General features: G+C 41.0%; 1 protein-coding gene across 1 annotated transcript in view; it reads left to right on the top strand.

The window, feature by feature from the left end:
• The window catches only part of MDGA2 (MAM domain containing glycosylphosphatidylinositol anchor 2), a gene marked incomplete at its 5' end in the record, with an annotated part of 393,304 nt that overhangs the window by 359,574 nt on the left and 14,129 nt on the right, over positions 1-19,601 (top strand). Inside the window, 4 exons of the mRNA XM_042799013.1 lie at positions 1,223-1,400; positions 9,342-9,362; positions 14,533-14,688; positions 15,799-15,957. Coding sequence (XP_042654947.1) covers positions 1,223-1,400; positions 9,342-9,362; positions 14,533-14,688; positions 15,799-15,957 — 514 coding nt within the window. The remainder of the gene's footprint in view (positions 1-1,222; positions 1,401-9,341; positions 9,363-14,532; positions 14,689-15,798; positions 15,958-19,601) is intronic.

Genomic DNA, 19,601 nt, shown 5'->3' with positions numbered 1-19,601 from the left:
AAAACAGCCTCTTGATTGCTCATATTGACTTTCATTGTTCTCTGAAATCCATCCATCTTTGAGACCACAAGGATTGCTGATAATTATGCACTAAGGCCATTAATAGCTAGCCTATTTCTTTCTCACTCATCAACAAAAGTGGTAAGTGCTTGGAAATCAAACTGCATTTCAGTTCTTCATTGTGCTCTTATTAACTTCAAATGATGCCCCAAATGCCAGCTGTGAAACCACATTGCCTCTAACGAGGAGGCAGCACCCAGCTCACAGAGCCACAGCTGTCCCTGCCCAGTGTGCACCGTGGCAGAAAAGACATCTGCTACTGCATTTGGCCAATATTATTTTAAAATCCTGGAGGGAATGGGGCAACTAGGCATGAGGAGCCAATTTACCCAGTCAGGTTTGAAAGTATAGCATTTGAGAACAAGTAGACTCAGCCTCAGTGAGCTGATGAAATGAACAGCATTTTTTTTAAGGAAAAAAAAAAAAAAAAGAATTGACATTTTGACAAATCAGTTTTAAACAGAGGGACAGATTTGAAAAAAAAAAAAAAATTTAGGCTCCGAAAGATGGAAGAACTCAGCGAGACTTTGCAAAATACAAAAAGCAGTATCTGCTTGAATGCTTACACGCCATCGCAAACCAGGCGCTTCGTCCCTCGCTGTAGTCTCTGTGTGGCAAGGGTCAGAAATGTCCCCAAACTGAATTAACACTGCGCTTGCTCTGCGCTCAGCGAACGGCCCAGTGCAGCCCAGTGCGGCCCAGTGCGGCCCAGTGTGGCCCAGAGCGGCCCAGTGCGGCCCAGTGCGGCCCAGTGCGGCCCAGTGCGGCCCAGAGCGGCCCAGAGCGGCCCAGTGTGGCCCAGAGCGGCCCAGTGCGGCCCAGTGCGGCCCAGAGCGGCCCAGTGCCCACCGGGCTGCCCGAGGTGTGGTGTGGGGCCTGCGCAGGCAGAGGAGGACGAGGCAGGTGGCAGGAGGGGGGTGGACTCCTGGTAAAATGGTTTTGCAGTCTGTCAGCTCATCTGGATCTTACAGGAATGCTCAGTAGTGGGTTGTTGCAGGGAGGTTCGCCTTCTCGCTGTTATCTCTAATCCTCCTGGGTTGTCTGAAGGTTTAAAGGAAGCACCCGGGGTTGCCCAGGTCTGCGTGTGCTCCCATTCATTTCTAAGGTGAACACAACATCTATCCCAAAAGCTCTGACATTTGCATCCTTCTTTTGATTTTAGGCTGGACAACAGCGTTGGTGGGAACAGGAAATTACAGTGAATGGAAATATTCAAAAGGGAGAATTAATTACCTACAACCTAACTGAGCTGATCAAGCCAGAGGCGTATGAAGTCCGTCTAACGCCCATCACCAGATTTGGGGAGGGGGACTCAACTATTCGGGTCATCAAGTATAGTGGTAAGAAGACCTTCGTGTACAAGCGAATGCGTTGCGGTGCATTCTGCACCGTTCGGTCTGCTCCACAGGGGACGGCTGCACTGGGATGCACGGTGTGAACTGATTGCCAGTCCTGCAAATAAAGCTGCAAGGGATGAGATCGGGCTCCCAGGAAGGAGGGTTCTGGGTAGAAGTGGGTAGAAATTAAAGTCTCCACCTCTGGGAAGATTGACAATAACAACAACAACAACAACAACAACAAAAAAAAAAAAAAAAACAACAAAACAACCAAACAAAAAAACCTGAACAGCCAAAATGCAAAATCATATCAAATTTTTTGTGAAATAAAGGAAAAAAAAAAATAGAACAAATTAATGTTAGCTTTGTGAAATAGCTCATTTCAAGAGTTTGTTCTTACTTCAAACACTTGAAGGGCAATGAGTTTTGAAGAAAAATCTAGAAAACAAATAATAATCTGAAGGTGTCTAATCAGTGTTGTGATATCATCAAAATACTTTCCCCCCCCCCCCAGATGAACACTTTTTGATAAGTTTTTATTTGAATGTGAATGACTAAAAAAAATAAGGGACCGTTTCTAGTCCTATGCAAATGGAAAAGGGCATTTATACATTTTCCTCTAAAAGGTCTTGTCGTAACAAAGATTTGTCCACTTCAACAAAATACAGTATCCATATATCCTTCCATTCGGTCTCCCAGCAATACCAGGAATTCATTCCTAGAGCTCTGAAATGTTCCTCAAAATACCCTTCTAAGGGTATTTATTTAATGAATAACTGGATCACTTTTTTGTTTTTCTTCTGTAAAGATTACAATGAATGGGCAAGAGGTACCTTAGAGAGAAGGTAGCTCTGCTAAAGATATCATTGTGCAGTTTGCAGTGGGAACCTGATGTGCTGAGTGGAAAGTTTTTATGATTGAGAAAGGGAAGCGTGTGGCAGGGGGGGATATCTGTGAACACAGAATAATGAAAGTATGAGTTTATCATTTGTGGACAGATTTTTCTAGCAGGGCCTGTAGTGATAGGAAAAGGTGTAATGGTTTTAAACTGAAAGAGGGGAAATTTGGACTAGCTACAAGGAAGAAATTCTTCACTGTGAGGCTGGTGAAGCACTGGAACAGGTTGCGCAGGGAGGTGGTTGATGCTCCATCCCTGGAAGGGTTCAAGGCCAGGTTGGACGGGGCTGGGAGCACCCTGGGCTGGGGGAAGGGGGCCCTGCCTGGGGCAGGGGGGTGGAACTGGATGAACTTTAATGTTCCCTTTCAGACCAAACCTTTCAGTGATTCTATGGTTCTATCCTAAGGAACTTTGCTGATCCCGCAGGACAAAAGCCACGCGACACACAGGACAAGTCACAGCTAGCCACATGCATCCAATGGCTCCAGGAGCTGGATCCAACAGTAATTACTGCTATACAGATCAGAGAGCCCAAAGCAGGAAATCACATGCACCAGAAGCCCCGGAAGCAACCCACAGATCAAGAATTACTTTCAACCGTCATTATCAGATAGTTTTAAGTAGTGAACAAATCTAAAAAAAATCTAGGTGTCATGTGCATTGTATGTGCAATTCTTCATGATCAATGATTAGCTCAGTCTCACTCAATCTCATCATAAATTATTTTTATCACTGTTTTAGTATCAGGGGATAAAATTACATTAAATAATCTCAAATATCAATTCTAAAGAACGTAGTGGCATATTTCACTGAATACCAGATCTGCTAATGATGGTGATGGATGAATCTTAAGTTTTGCCCATTGCAGGAAAGTGTTTGCAAGGTCTCCATTTCACAAAGCTCATGAGAACAAAATCTCAATTAAAGAAAGGACTTGTTTACTAAATCTGTGAACATACAAATGAGGAGAAAATGGCCATTCTCCTGCAATTCCTGTTGGACTCTGGCTCCTTGGTGGACCTTGTTACCCTAATAAGTGTCTATTTTCTGACACTGGTGGTAGGAATCCGGTCTCTGGGTATCCCCACATGCACAAAGGAAAGACGCAGAGTCTTCCCAAAGGTGATCAGAAGCAGAAGCTTCATTCAGACACTTGGGACTTCTCTGCAGCAATCCCAATCTCTCTGTGCTGGCTGTGATAGGGAAACTTGTGTCCTTAAAGCCAGCTCATGCCAGGCAGCTCCTTCCCTCTTCCACGGACCTCAAAATTTCTCCCATGACTTAAATACTGAGCAGCACTCATATAAGGAGAAAAAAACACCATTTAGGTCACTCAGTCACTATGCTCCTTTTTGGTGGTGTTTGTACTCTGGCAAGTCTCAGGAGGTTGACTGAGGTCTCAGCTATGGCTCACAACCGTGCTGAATTTGAGGTTTTAATGAAACGTTATGTGATTTACATTTCTAGCCCCTGGGCTGTCAGGAAGAACATTCCCATGCAGCCTAAAAGGCATATTTTGTCTACTGAAATTGTTTCTGCTGGAATCTGCCATTAGCACAGATGTGAATAACATCCCATTTCAAACGTGCTGATGAGGTGCCAATGCAAAATCCAGCCGCCCAGGAGAGAGGAAGCTGTTGCTGGTGGCCCAGATGGAGAGATGCTTTTGGAGCAATACGCAGTGCTATTACTCTGGTGCCGACAAATTCACAGCTTCAGAACTCATGAGCCAGATGCTAATCAATAAGATAAACCTAAAGTGGCTTCCTTTTGAAGAGGGATCCCAGAACCGCCAAGGCTTTGTGTGCTTAAAATATGCATTTTATCTCAACATTGGTCCAATGACTATAGTGTCAGCAAACTGTTACCATGATAATTTTAAGGATGTTATAGCTTCAGTTATAAAATAATGGTATCACATAAATTATTATAGTGCAAATCCAATAGTTATAATCTGAAATGCTGGAGTCTTGGAAAAGCAGTTAATGGGCTAGCGGGATGCACAGCAGCAGGCCTGCATCAATGTAAGAAATAATTATAAACATTACCCAGAAAATAAAAGACATCATGCGAATGTTTCTTAAAAGGAGAACTAAGATAACTTTTTGCATTTGTCTCCCATTACATTTTTTTTTTTTTCTGAGGCCTCAGGCAAGGAGGAAAACATTTGAATTTTCGTATGTTTCAGTGGAATTCTGTGCATGTGCACGTGCTTCTGTGTGTTCAGTTTGCATCTGTACCCCAGAAGCACACTGACCTCTGGAAGCATCAGCCCTTCTTTCTCAAGCCACCACTTCAGGAATACTCTTTTTGGAGGACCAGGACCCAGGACCATATCCATTCAGGTCTTGAATATCTCCAAGGATGGAGACTTCACAATCTCTCTGGGCAACCTGTTTGGTGCTCAATCACCATTAGAGTAAAGCAGCTTTTTTCTTAGGTTTAAAATGCACTGATGTATTTTTATTGCTGGTGGGGATTACCATGAAAAACATTTTTCCCCTTATTTTTTGAAACTTTAAGCAGGCTAATAGGTTTTCACCCCATTTTGAAGAAAAGCAGCATAAAAAGCAGGTCAGACACATCATAGAGTTGCTAAAAATGGTAGCGGTGTCTTCTGCCTTTAAGTAATGCATTAACTTTTACAATTGAGTTTCATTTTTGTGCAAATAGAGGATAGATAGGCCATGCACTACCTAGGTTTTCCTTTGACAGCTTAAGTTTGTCTTTTGTAATAGGACAACATTGGGTCCTACCATGCAGAACTGATTTCTCTAGAATAGTTATAAAGTGTGTAAGGATCACCATGACATTTCTAGTGTATTTGTTGCATTTGCCGCCTTACTGGAGAGGAGAAGGATTCTCCAGATTTCTTCCAGGGGATGAATCACCCTCCAGACATGCCCATATCTCTCCAGTGACTTCAGAGACACTCCAATGACAGTCTTAGATGAGGTGTCTAACTTTTAGATCGCTAAAGTTAAGCCACATTAATCCTACCTGTGAAGTCGTTTTCATTGGGTCACACTCCTTTGTACGTGATGCAGAGCATATCACCTCTTAAATGAAAACCCACAACTGGAGATTAACATGGAAATTGCTAATATATAAAAATAACAGCTTCCAGTGTTCTAACCTGCTGGTAGCCATCTGAATGTCCAAAATAAGAAGACTGTTAAAGCAGGAAAACCTCAGTAATGAGCTCTTTACCGTATACCTTGCCATCCCAAGTGGGAGCTGTAAACACAAAATAAAAACTCTGCAGTATCCAATCCCATGAATCAAAAACTTACCCATGGTGCAAGAATTTCATAGGGAAATCCTTCTCCTGCCATGAATTACACTCTCCTCTGCATGATGAAAGGACAGGAGAAAAGAGCAATCATCGCAGTAGGAGTGACATTGATAATTACAGCCAAACATCACTTGACAAATTCTTTGGTAGATACATATGTTACTCTGCTAGTGAACACAGTCTGCTGAGTAGATACAAACAGGGCGATTTCAGTAGCACTAATGAGTGTTTTGTAAGCTAATACAAAACAGATATGTCTTGTAGTAACAGCAGATATGTCTCATAGTAACAGTTTAAATATTGTCTCCATCACTCTACATAAATCTGTGTCAGCCTATTTGATACAAACCGGCTGTAAAGTCCTCCAACTCCTCCAATTAAAACTTCAGCACTTGCTGCTTTAGATATGCACTTATGTTTAAATATTTTTAAAGTTAACCAGTGATTAAAGAAGCAAGTTTAGCTCCCTTCTATGAAAAAGAAAGCCAACAACCCAACATTATTACTATTGGTACGTAGACTCAGCAGCAGGTAGATGATGGTGGCCAGTTGCTTTGTAGTCCAGCTTGGAAGTTTTCATGTGAGGTTTAGACACTCCCCAGATTCTGTATGGAAGAAGAGTATATAATTGTAGTTACTATTTATAATTGTTCTTATTATTATTATATTTCTAGCTCCAGACAAATAAAACTGATGGCAGCGAGGGCATAAATGATAGGATTTATAAGTTTGCACAGACATATGTTTCCAGTATTATCCAGTGTTATAAATAGTAAGTTACAATAATTGCTATTAAGGGAGGAAGAAAGCCTTGTCCGTGTAGAGTAGCAATATTTACAGTTGAAGATTGCTTTTCCTGTGCAAACCAAGTGCTTAGAAGTATGGACTCTTGATCTTGATTAAAGCTTTTAGGTGCTGGTTATAATTACTACAAGTAACCAGTTCCCAGTGGTAAAAAACAAAGCAGCCGATCATCTAGCGTGTTTCTACTTACCTCTGGCTTTATGTTTTTCATGGTTAAGAAAACTTTGTTTGCAGCCTTGCTAGTAAGCTGAACAAGTGTCTGTGTTGGGAAGGATTTGTGGGAAATTTAACTGTCTTGGTATAAATGCAGTTGCACCTAATAGAAAGGCAAGGATTAAGAAAAAAACATTCAGCCCGCATTTTTCTGCAGTGATCTGCACAGATACAGATCACTGAAAAGTAAAATCATTCAACAAACTGAAATTCCAGCAGGTTTTATTCTCTGCTTGCTGGAGGAGAAGCAGGAAGGTTAAGGGATCATCTGTCTTGGCTCTAACCAAGATCAAACATTTCATGACACTTTGTTTTCCTCCTGAGATTCTCCACCAGCAAAACCTTCCTCCCATCACAAGCCCAGGTCAGCTGAGCAGGACAGCGATAACCCTCTGAGGTGCACAGGTTTTCCAGACATTGCAAAGTCAGCCTTGGGAATTTACTTCCTCGGTCACCATTAATTTCCCTTTATGGCTAATTTAACTCACTACCTGTGTGTCATGCACACAGCCACCTTACCTTTCCGCAGTGAGAGCTAGAGCCATTACACATCGTCTTATAGCAGTGTGCTGTATCAGAAAAGTGAGCTTTCTGGGCTTTTTGTTTGGCTGTGGTGGCTTTTTTTTCCCTAGTTTATGATGTAAGCTAAGTTCAGCCTAACTGCTTTAATTTGTTTTTCTGCTTTTGTCAATCAGTGTGAGCTGAAGCTGGTTTGGCAAGAAGCCTTTTTTGCTCTGCTGCGAACAATCCGAATAGTATGACTCAAGGTTACACGCTGATGATAGTTTCCATAAAAACCAGTATGTTTAGTTACAAATCAAGAATCAGTAAATGTAGTTCCAAGCAATTTCAGCTAATTCCAAGTTCAATCACTTAAGAATTTCAGAAAATGAATGTTTCTTGGAGAATGAAAGGTAATTTGCTGGTAAAAGCTATGAGGTTATCTAATATAATGTAAGGACTAAGTTTCTTTAGAAGATTGAACTGGGGCAATTCACTGTTCATTTGTTTCAGAGAAGGCAAGATAAAATGGCAGAGTTGCTAATTTAGGGCTGTTCTGCAAACTTCAGATTGAATCTAGAACTACGCAGAATCCATCGCTGGGGTCACAAACCAAGAATTCATGCCTGTACACATGGCATGAGAAGGGCAGTGGGAAAACACGGAGCAACACTCCTACTGATGTCTGGCATTGCCAGATGTACCCATTATTTGGAGATAAAATTTTATTTCAGATTTTCTGTTAGTAACACACAATTCCAACTGTGAGCTTAGCATCCTTCTGTTTCTCATATGCGTAAGGGTTTATAGCAGACAGGCCATTTCCTAAGTCATCCATCCTCAAATTTACCCTTCTGCAAACAGGTGGCACAGAACTGCAGAGTAATTTCTTATTCAAACCCGATTTCCAGTCTTTAGCATTGTACAGGTTACTCTGGACCTCAACCTGTGTAGCCATTCCCATGGTCAAAGTATCTGTAGGCACTATTGAGGTTTGACTTTCAATCTGTTTCATCCTATTACGGTGTTAATTAAATGAACTTAAATATTAAAGAATTATGGATGTAGAGGTTTTTGTAATTTTGCCAAGGATATGTGAAGAGTGCCAGTTTTATCGATTTCCCCACAGATTCCCAGTACCCAATTGTCATGCAGAGCATTGCATAGACACATAAAAGAACAGACAGAAATACTATTTTTCAGCAAAGTTACCTCAAGACTTCTCTGCAATGTTGGCAAAATTATTTTCGATGCCTCCCAAGGTGGGGGGTCAGCGTGGGCTGCTCCTGCCCAGGGGTGGGGAGTGGGCAGAGGTGGGATGCAGGGTGGTGGGATGCTGCACCGATGCTCCTGTGTCTCTTTAGAGCACAGCCCTGGGAGAGCAGCATCTCAGAGTCAGCCGTGCGGTGGGTCCCTGTCCTGGTCACTGAAGGTGGCTCCTTCAGAAGGAGCTTTTTAGGAGAGCACACTTCACCTTCCTTTGTCATCTTCTTAGATTTCTTTATAGTATATCCTCCCTGCGAGAGGGTTTATGTGCCAGAAGACTCTCATGTTTGTTCTTGGTTGTGTCTCTGGGTCTAATGAGATCAAACCTCTTCTCACAGACTTGCTGTGCTTATGTTTTCTGCCATTTAAAAGGAAAATTGGCATTTATAAGAAGAATGCAGGTGCTGCTGTTTCTTACGGTTCATGTCTACACAGGCATCTTAAATTGAGGAATAGTATTATTTTTTGAGCAGAGGGTAATTCATTATGATAACTATCCTTGAACAATGGTAAAAGGAAATTTTAAGTGATGAACTAGGTCCAATGCAGACCTTCTGCTTTTGATTAACTCATCCTTTCTATGGTTTCAATGAATTCCTTATACAAAGGCATCACCCTGGAGTTTTGCTGTGCAGCTGTCCCCACCCTTACAATATTTGAGCCTGTAATCTAAGTTTGATGATTAATCACATCATCTTGTTCCCCAGGTTGCAGGTCCTATTGATGGCACGTAGACATTTTGAGTGGGAGAGGCTATAATTTCTCACTGAAATCATTGCCTTTGGATTGCCAGGGAGCCCCAAAATTTGCTCAAAAAGGAAGTTACTAGTTTTGATGGCTGTCTCAGTGTAGGAGTCATGATCAAGGTCTTGAGGGGGAAGGAACAATGGGAAAGTTAGGATAATCTGAATATTGATGAATTAGAATTTCTTCTTTGTGCTAATTTTATTTTTGCTCTGTCTTCCAGCTCCAGTAAATCCACATCTACGTAAGTATTTCTTTATCTTTTTAGCTTTTATGTGTATGAAGAATTGTACCCATTGTCCCTTACAGTTAAAAAGCAAATTAAAAGTATTTCACTTCCAGTTGCAGCCCATGGATTGCACCTTAGTTTTGCGTGCGAGCTGGGCTGGTGGCTAAAGGTGTCATTTCTCTTGTTCTGCCAAGACACTAAAGGAAGAGTAGATGGAGAAAGGAAAAATTATATCTCCTGCTTATCTTTCTTTCCCACTGCCCAAACTGTTCATCTAAAGGAAAATACTGATGTTCTGTAATAACATCCATTTGTGGGCGTTGCATCTCAGTGTGTAGGAGTGATGCTGTGGTTTAGTCATGAGAGTATCTAAATAACATTAAATTAAATAGCTGAAAGTTCAAGTACTGTGTAGGAACTGTGTCTGCACCTCAACAGGTATGGTAAAGATCCTGAAGGAAAAGTCAATTTATGGAATGTTCTGAATTCATTTATCCTTGCATAAGAACTACATTTGCAGTTCTTGAATTATTTTGATACTTCCAAGGGTAGTCAGAAGCTCATCTGCAGCTTTAAAACCAAAAGAGGGATGTTTTTTTATGTCGTCAATACAGGAATCATGGACCTCATTTGCACAGAGAAATGTGGAGACCAAAAGTGAAACTAGGGTGTGAAAGTGTTTAGACAAATTCACAGGAGACAGCTCCACAGTCATGACTGAAAATGCAAACTCTGACTATTTGCTAATGTGCTGTTGCTCGGGCACGGGGATGTCGCAGGGTAGAAAGAACTTCTCTTACAGCTTGTTTTTACACTTCTTCCATGGGCACCAAATCCTCAGAAATGTTGCACACAGGAGACTGGGCTGGGGTTTTAGTATGTCCCAGTAAAACCACCCCATTCCTAACAGTCCCCACATCTATCTACTTCATGATTTTCTTCCACGCCACGACCAATGTGTGTTTTGCTGTCGTGACATGTTCTGTCATTACTCTTGCTTTTAATAACATTTGCAAAAAAATTATTCCTGTATAGGGAATGGGATTCAGTCTGCCATTATTGGTGCTGTAATGCAGCTGTAATCAGGCAGAAAAGCAGCACGGGGCTGTGCAAGCAGCCTCTCTCTCCATCTCTCACACACGGCAGCTAAGCGTTTCTGTAAATTTTAAACTTATTTGCGAAAGATCTTTCTTGTGGAATGCATTAATGATTAATCGGGGCTTAGTTCAAAGCTCACAGGAGCTGAAGGAACCGCTCCCATTGACTTAAAAGAGCACTAGATGAGACCCTTGCTAATTAATATATTAAATATATACTTTATGATGTTACCAAAAAAATGCAGTGACATCCCAAATGCCTCACACTGCAGTCCTCTGTGATTTTAAGACCCAAAACTGCCATTTTCAGAATGTCTTTATAGGTGTAGTAGGCACTTGGTGGAGTGCAGGTGGCACCCGAATGGCCCGTGCCACAGGGAATGTGTTAGCTCAAAGCGGGGAGGGCACCTCTGTCTACCTGGCCACCCTTTCCTTCATCTGCTTGCTAGGTCTGCACTGCCAGCGGTGGGAAGGTTTGCCCTCCAGAACTGCAGGGTACTCAGTGTAACTTCTTTCAGATGACCAAAGAGATGGTAAAATTTTGGTTTGCCTTTTTTTCCTCAAAGACTTTTTGAGTGAAAGCAGGAAAGAAATCTTGGTCGGGAAATAGGTTCAAACCTGTAAGCTGGAGAGGAGAGATTCTGTCTCCCACAACAAATTAAATCTCATCATTATCCATACGTTCTACAAAAGTTTTGTTTTCTTCTAAACCTGTTGGGCTGAATTCTGATTTTATTTGTTGTGAATGAAGAGGAAGAGCTCTATTCAACTGGCACAGAATACCTATATTGGAAACTGAAGTCATGTTCTTCCTGCTTCATTTCTGGAATAATCATATTGCATAAATCCATTCTTTTTATGAAATTCTGCAATACATAAGGAAATACCATCAAATGACTTAAACACTGAGATGTAGCCTCAGATCTACATTTTATTTTCTAACATATCATATAAACCATTTAATGTAAACCATAAGGATTTAATATCAATTAGTGCAACTAGATGTTACACATGAATAATGGAAAAGATTAGATGTTAGATAGCAATATTCAACTTGAATTTTATGGACAAAGACAACAAAAATTCACACTACAATGAAGAGTGTTTCACCTTGAGAACAGTTCAAGATTTTGTCCTAATTGGAAATGAAATTCTTAATAACCTGAATCCATTTCCAGAGCTGGCACGTGTTTTGACAAAAATTGACCACTATCTTTGATGTTAATTAGCGCCATTGTTAGTGCTTTCAGCAAACTGTAGTGTCTGAGCAGTGTCATGAGCTGGAGCACCCATGGGTGCTTGGGGAAGGGCTGCCTGTTCCTCCTGCACTCTCTGTGCCCCATTAATGAATGGGTCGAGACCATCCAGATCTATTTAAATGCTCCTACTCCTCGCATAAGAAAAGTACTGAGCTAATCCTGGGGAGCTATTTCCCATTTTTATTCTTCTGTCATTTTTAAAGTAGTGTTTAGTGACAAGAATATTTAGCACTAACTTTTTCCAATATACTCCAAATGGCGGAGTCCCACATGAAACCAGCATTTTCCTTTTAAATAAATGGCAAACTTTTCCTTACCTTTTTTTCATCTGGCCTGAATATTTTTTTTTGTTGTTTTATAACTTGAAAAAAAATCTTTTGTTTTGCTGATGTGGAAGTTCTTAATGAAGCTCTGAGGGTATGAAGCACCATGCAAATGCAGCTTTTAAGGTACTGGAGGGGCAGTGTTAGAAACTGCTGAATGGCTGAGAAAGCTTTATGTTAATTTACTTTGCTGCAGGACTGGATCTGGTAGTCAGAACTCTTCTCCTTTAGTTACTGATTTGCCCTTTAATTTCATCATGTGGTGTAGAAGCAGTGCCATTTTTGCTATAGGAAGGGCTTGCATAAGTGGAGGTGGAAGCCAAATGCACAAAATATAGTGTAAATCAAGCGAATTTGGAGCTCAAGTCACAGTAAAGGTACTCTTGAAGATGAGAGGCACAGCTGGCATTTTGTTCAGAGTGCTTCATTTGAGTCCTCGTGTCTTTCAAGAGCTTTGTCAGGGTCTTTGCATTCTCATCTTGGTCTTCGGGATAAAGATGGAGATGTTGGTCTGCATCTATTCACATGCTTCTCTTTCAAAGGATTTTGAATGTAATCTGCCCGTGTGTATTCCCTGTGGCCTTGTTCTTTGCTTTGTTTGTCTCTCAGAAGAATCAGGCCTCTACTTTTATTTTTTCTCTGCAATGCTCATGATGGTACTTCTTCACTGAATAATCTTCTGTATTGCTACTTCTTCATCATTCATAAGTCAGGATTCAGAAGACGTTGCTTCCAGAACCAAGCCAAGGTGCAAGGTCCTGAAATTGGCTCCCCATCGTGCTGATGGTTATCAGTCACGTTTGCCAGTTAAGGAACTGTGCTTTAAGAAATTAATTCTCCTGGAGGATCCAATAAAGTTGATGGATTTCCTGAGAAATCAAGTCAATCTGCTTGAAATGCTAACAGCCAAGGAAGTTTCTGTGGACTGCATTTTTGTGGTAACCTGGTTTTATAGAATGGTGGCTTATGTTGACTGTTGTGGAGGGGCTATGGTTTGTGTTGCTCTTTAGATGGGCAGAAGCAGGAGAAAGACTTGGAAATCACTCCTAATGCACCTTGTGGTTTGGGATGATTTTTCCAAGCCTGCTTTTTCAGTCTGCGGCATTACCAGATTTTAAATAAGCTTCAGACCAGCATCCTTGCTTAGCAATACATATCGAAGCTAAGCTTCAGGTCCCTCTGTCTTCACTGATTTACAGTGAAGCTCCAGTGGCTTAAGTGGATTTATAGTTCACTGAAACTCCAAACCTGCAAACATTTATATACCTTCTCAGTGTAACACAGATGAATAATCCCATGGCGCCTGGTGTTAGAGTTCCTCATAACAATGAATATAAATTGCACCCCTATAAAGAAGGCTGTAGCTGACACAGTGTGCAGACAGCTGCATTCTCTCTAGAGAAGAGCGATTTGCTTGTTTTCTCGGATAAATCAATTGACTTTGCTGGAAGAGTAAACTTGGAAGGAACTGTTCATGTGCATAAAATTAAGCTTTTGCACATGTTACTACATGGGACCTTATTCTGTTCTGGGATGAAAAACGAACATTCAAGTTCTGATTTATTTTCGTTCTTAAATGTCTGACGATAGGACTTTCTCATCTCATCAGGTAGGATCACTGGACTGGTGTGTCTCGTGGACCTCTGTTTCACAAATGAGAGAATCCCAGTAATCCTCTCCGGTGTTCTTGGCATTTTTATTCTTTAGACCTAAGCTTGTACCACATGGCCTCAAGTACCTAAAAGGAATCTTAGTGAAAGTCTAGGAGATGTCTTCAGGATATAATACAGTCACTTGTCATGTGCATATAGGTTCAGATAGACCTAAACCTTCCTCCCATGTATTTTTCTAATTGGTTATTATAATCCAGTGTTGGGGACTCAATGCTCTTCCTGAGCAATCCATTCATGTGCTTCACTGTCCTGATTTTTAGAGATTTTCTTCATGTCTATCCTAAAGCTCCTTTGCTCTCATTTTAGCCATTACTTGCTTTCCCATCCCTATAGAAAACCAAGAATAGTTTAGGAGATGTCGCTTGGAGATAATGTTTTCATTTTGAAAAGTCGCTGTCTTCTTTTCCCTAATGTTCTTATCCCTAAACCAAAATAACCCACTTTTCTCGTTTTTTCTCCCATAGTTCATGTTTTATGTACATCCTGCCTGTTCTTGGCTTTTTAGAAATACTATCTGGGTAAGAAGAGACAATGTCTCTAAGGGCAATTGTGCACGTCTGAATATGTGAAGAGGGGCTATACAATAAGATTTTAATATAATTTCAAGTAACACCAACAAAGATTGATGACCATGATTTCATTGAGGTTACTGCAAAAGAAAACATACGCTAAACACTAGAAGCTGACGTGAAATAAATGTACGTCGATTTTCCAGTGCTGTTAATAAGTATCATCCCACAATGTGTTTGCTATCGTTGACAAGTACTTTGACAAAGCAGCGTAGGATGAATAGCGCCAGCCACTAAATTTCTGCTCATTTTCTGCATTGGCAGGAGAGTTCCACTGTGGGTTTGAGGACGGTAACATTTGCCTTTTCACTCAAGATGACACGGACAATTTCGACTGGACAAAACAAAGCACTGCCACTAGAGACACAAAATACACCCCGAACACGGGGCCAAACGCGGATCGGACTGGCTCCAAGGAAGGTAAGCTCCAGCGGCGTGCCTGGTCCCCCGGCACGGCTGCTCCCCGAGGTGTGGGACCTGGGGGGTCAGGACAGCCAGCTCGGCCAGCTACGTCGTTTTTCCTGATCGTACCAGGAATAAGCATACTTCTAGGACTTCAAAAAGAAATTGCTGGTGCTGAGGCGTGCGGCTGGTCCCAAAGCACAACCCACTAACGGTGCCATTAACCATCTTGTATCGTTTCTATTGTGCCATTTTCAAAGCGATTGCTTTCATGTTATAGTCTAGTGGGGAAATATGCTGCCACATCTTGAAATATTCTTCTGGTTTATGTCATTTAAATTCTAACTTGGACTCTCTTACTGTCACAATAAGAATTTTTTTTGCCCCGTTTTTACTTTGGGTGTTGCTAAAATGTGTAATTTTCAATCTGTTACCCCGGTTAACAGAAGCATGCCATCTTGACTGCAGTGTATATTTGCATTTGAAAAGTCAGACATCCTGTGCTGAATTTATCAAATACTGCAGTAACTCATGCTATTTTATTGTATGCCCCCTGCTTGCACTACCAAAGGGGGGAAAAAAAATCTTACTGCATTGTATTTGCTTGGGTGGATTAAGTAAATACTATCTCTGTTGTTGGCACAGTCCAGGATCAGAATAAATGAATATTGTCTTCTTTCGTGAAAGGGAGCTTTCGAACATGTGATTGACACGGCCAGTTGAAAATGTTCATTGAAAGGTTTCCATCGAGATATTTTCCCTTTACTTTACAAGTCCTCCCTGCACGCTGTTTATAGGAACAAATTGGAAACTTGAAACTGAAGGCTGAACCCCGTCATAAAGATTTTTTCTTTTCTTGTGCATATACAATGCTACATCGATTTGAAGTTGTTTACGAGTACTGACCTGCTAGCCCTGATTTTACTCTTGGTAGAAAACACGTTTTTGAAGCAGTTGTGGAAAGCACATGGGCTTAATGCAGAATAAATATGTCCCAGAAACCATGGTGATGTCAGATGAATATGAAAAATGAATCAAGATGCTTGATAGCCCTGGTGTCTTCCTGCATGTATATGTATTGGAATTTGAAGACTGCAACCTAACAATTTCCATTTGGACTTCCCCTAGGTTTCTACATGTACATTGAGACATCACGCCCCAGGCTGGAAGGAGAAAAGGCCAGACTTGTTAGTCCTGTTTTCAGTGTCGCTCCAAAAAATCCTTATGGAGCCACGAACACAGCCTATTGTTTTAGCTTCTACTATCACATGTATGGACAGCACATAGGTGAGAGAAAGCCAATGACCTTGTCTTTTCACTTTGGGATAAATAGGAGGAGAAACGGCCACTTGTATGAAAACAAAAGCACGGGAGGACTGCCAACACCTGCAAGGGCCAGTTGCAACCAAAGCTGGCAAGAGAGGTGCCCGATAGCTCCTAATTGCTGTAAAATTGTGTTTTCCACTAATCAGCACGCTAGCAGGAGCCCCTCTTACAGCTGGGAAGTGCTTCGTGCATGCGTGGGGTTTTGAGCAGGGAACTTTAGAGCGTGAAAACAGAAAAGGTGGTACTTGCAAGGACTTTGCCTGATACTAACACGGTGTTTTGAGTCACCCCCGGCTAGATTCAGGATCAAGCAATTATCAGCAGCACTCCTCATGTGCTGGCAGGTGGGGCGGCACAGCCTGTGTGCGATGCAGCAGCACACGGTTCCTTTGTAAAAGTCATGAACAATTTGCTCACAAGCTGTGAGAGTATATATTTTCAAGGTGTATCTGTAAGTCTATTTTTAGTCATAGCTCTTCCAACGCACACGTTTCATTTCTTGGTGTAGTATGATAAAGAGGTGTGGGAAATATAAAAGTATAAATGATAGATGGCAAATTTTTATAAATCCTGTAAATCCCTGTGGGGTGCTTGGTGCTTACCCATGTGTCAAGAAGTTTTCCGGTGCCAAGCTGACCTGACTTGATGTATTTTTAGATATATTTTGAGGGCAAGCATCCTCACAGTGCATTCTGGTGGTTGCTTCAGAAAACCTTTGCCTGCCCCCAGTCAGGGTTCAGGTTTTAAATAGAGCAGACAAGTTCACTTAGCTTTTTGTTAGTTGTCTCTGTGCTGCAAGTGCATGAATGCAGCCCCAGGTCTAAATTCTCCTGACTCGATGTTGAAGCTTGGCTCTTTATTGGAAGGAAGCAATTGAACCATGCTATGCTTAGTGAAAAAAAAAAAAAAAAAGAATTTCCCTATATGGTCATATACCAGACTATTTCTGGTGTATGACAGTGAAGAGCAAAGTTACAAACATAAAAGGTCAAAGAGATTTTCTGCAATACCTTAGGGTTGGGATAAAGTATAAGAAAGACAGACACAGAGGCTGACATCTATCCATAAAAGTGACCTCTCATTGGTGTGATTTTGTTTGTTTGTTTGTTTGTTTGTTTTCCTGAGCTACCTTTTCAACAAGTATCTGTGTCCTTAGCTTTTTTTGGTGAGATCACCCTTTCCTTGTTATGTGTAATTTCTTGAACTGACATGTAGAATGCTGGCTGATGAAGGAGCTGACCCCCAGGTGAAGATGGTGACTAATGATCACAGTTATAGAGGATTTGTTCATGGCAATGTGGACACCTAGTTGTCGAAAACCAAAATTGTTCAATATCACTTTTGTTGCATAACGTTAAAAAATATAGTTACCATCATTTTAGCTAATGTTCAAAATTATCTCCTTTTGAATAGCTTTGTATAAAATTACGTATTATTCTATCTTTAAAGAGCAGACTGACAGAAAAATAATAAATAACATCAAGCCATGTGTTTGAATGCACACTTATGCACATCTACTAAATTCAAAATTCCAATTCCTCATAATGACAAAATGTTATGAAACACATGAGGAAGCAAGATGCATACAAGAAATAGATTACAAAATCAGCAAATATGTACCATTTGATTCCCCAGATGTGAACTCTGTCACTGAAATTTTTCACATGAGGATAATGAAGAGAAAAGAATCACCTAATGAGTGATAAAATTCTAAGACTTCAGTGATTTAAGCACATGATTATTGTGTGAATAGTTGTATTGATGAGGTAACTACTTGAATGAGTTTTTAAAGGTTTGTCATGTTAGAAATTACTTTGGGTTAGGAAAGGGCTTATTATAACCCAAAGATTTGCCCAGAAAAATCAAACCATATCATAGAATCATTGAGGTTGGAAAAGACCTGTAAGATCATCAAGTCCAACCGTTACCCTAACACCACCGAGTCCACCACTAAACCAGGTCCCTAAGTGCCACATCTACACATCTTTTAGATACCCCCAGGGATGGTGACTCCACCACTTCCCTGGGCAGCTTGTTCCAATGCTTGACAACTCTTTTGGTGAAGAAATTTTTCCTAATATCCATTCTAAACCTCCCCTGGTGAAACTTGTGGAAGTTTCTTCTTATCCTGTTTCCTCTTGTCCTATTGGGCACAAATTGAAATATATTTAAACATTGAAAAAACAACTTTTTTTTAACTACAAAGGTGGTCAAACATGGGCACAGGTTGCTCAGAGAGGTTATGGATTCTCTGTCCTTGGAGACGTCCAAAATCCGATTGCACATGATCCTGGGTAACCTGATCTAATCTACCATGCTTTGGGCTGGGGTTTGGATGGAACAGTCTCCAGGGGTGCCTCCAACCTAAACAGTTCTGTGGGAAATATTTAATTGGTGGTATTTTTTTATTTTTTCAGAAGAATTACATTTCATTAAGGATTAATCCCCCATGGATAATTCTAAAACTTACTGCTAGAACAGATTGACTATTTTATCACAAGCTGTTAGAAGCCTTGACCCTTCATCCCTGTTCTGGAATTTGCAGCCAACATATAGAAGGTGTTTCTTATCCTCATTTGGGAACAAGTGCCACCAGTTGGGGCAGCTACTGGCTGTTACGTGTATTGCCAGCTCATTGATTTCTTCACAAGAGCAGGATAGTAGCTGCTAATTGGGACTTTGTGTATGATCCCTGTGCTGTAGGATCCCTCTGTTGAATAACTGTGAGCTGCTGATTCTTGACCTAACTTAATTGAAAACTGGAAGTGTCTTTCAGGGGAATTTGGCTTAAATAATTTCCAGCCTTTTCATTCCTTGGATCTGGGGACAGCGTGTTCAGTTAAGATGCATGATCATTAACCTTTGACTTTTCATCCAAAGTGCTGTAGCATTGTTCAGCAGACTTTGGTGCATTTCCACTGGATTGCTTTATTCTCCCTAGTTGTCAGTATCCATAAGATTTCCAAGCAGTATTAGGGTTATTATTCCCATATCTCAAGAGCAAAGTACTTTGTTTCCAAAACAGTTTTTGGTCCTCATCAAAATGTTTCTGACAAGGTTTTAAAGGATCGCTAAAAAAATGGAATATTATCCTGGAATGATGCTCTTTGGACTGGTCTTGAAGACTTAGGGGAAAAGATATTCATCCTCCATTCTTAAAAACGAGTGACTCCAGTGACATCAACTTGAGAATATGCCTATTGCACTATATTGAAAAAAAAAAAAAACAGCCTACCAGTTTATCCAGCTCAGCTTCTGTGCCTGCTGTTCGGGTCTTCGGTGTCTCTGGAGAAGAGGCTGAAAATTTCTGTAGTGATAAGGAGAAGTACTTGGGAGTCTTTGCAGAGAGCAGAGCACAGATCTGAGATTAGCACTTAACGCTACAGCACAGCTCTGACGAGATAAACAAGGACCTACATCCCATGCCATGGCAGTTAGATTCAGAAAGATAAAGTGTTTCTTTACTTGAAATAGATGGCTTTTACTTAGAAGTCAGATTGTAATTCCTGACAGATCACATAGAGCTAACTCTGAGAGTGCTGGCAGAAACTGCACGCACTTTGCTCCGCACCCATCAAAAGGAGAAGGTAGATTATCCCTAAAAC

This window comes from Tyto alba, unplaced genomic scaffold (assembly GCF_018691265.1).
Source record: "Tyto alba isolate M040663 unplaced genomic scaffold, T.alba_DEE_v4.0 Super-Scaffold_29, whole genome shotgun sequence".
Classification (NCBI taxonomy): Eukaryota; Metazoa; Chordata; class Aves; order Strigiformes; family Tytonidae; genus Tyto; species Tyto alba.
Note: the sequence above shows the minus strand (reverse complement) of the source record. Positions and strands in the feature narration are given on the sequence as shown.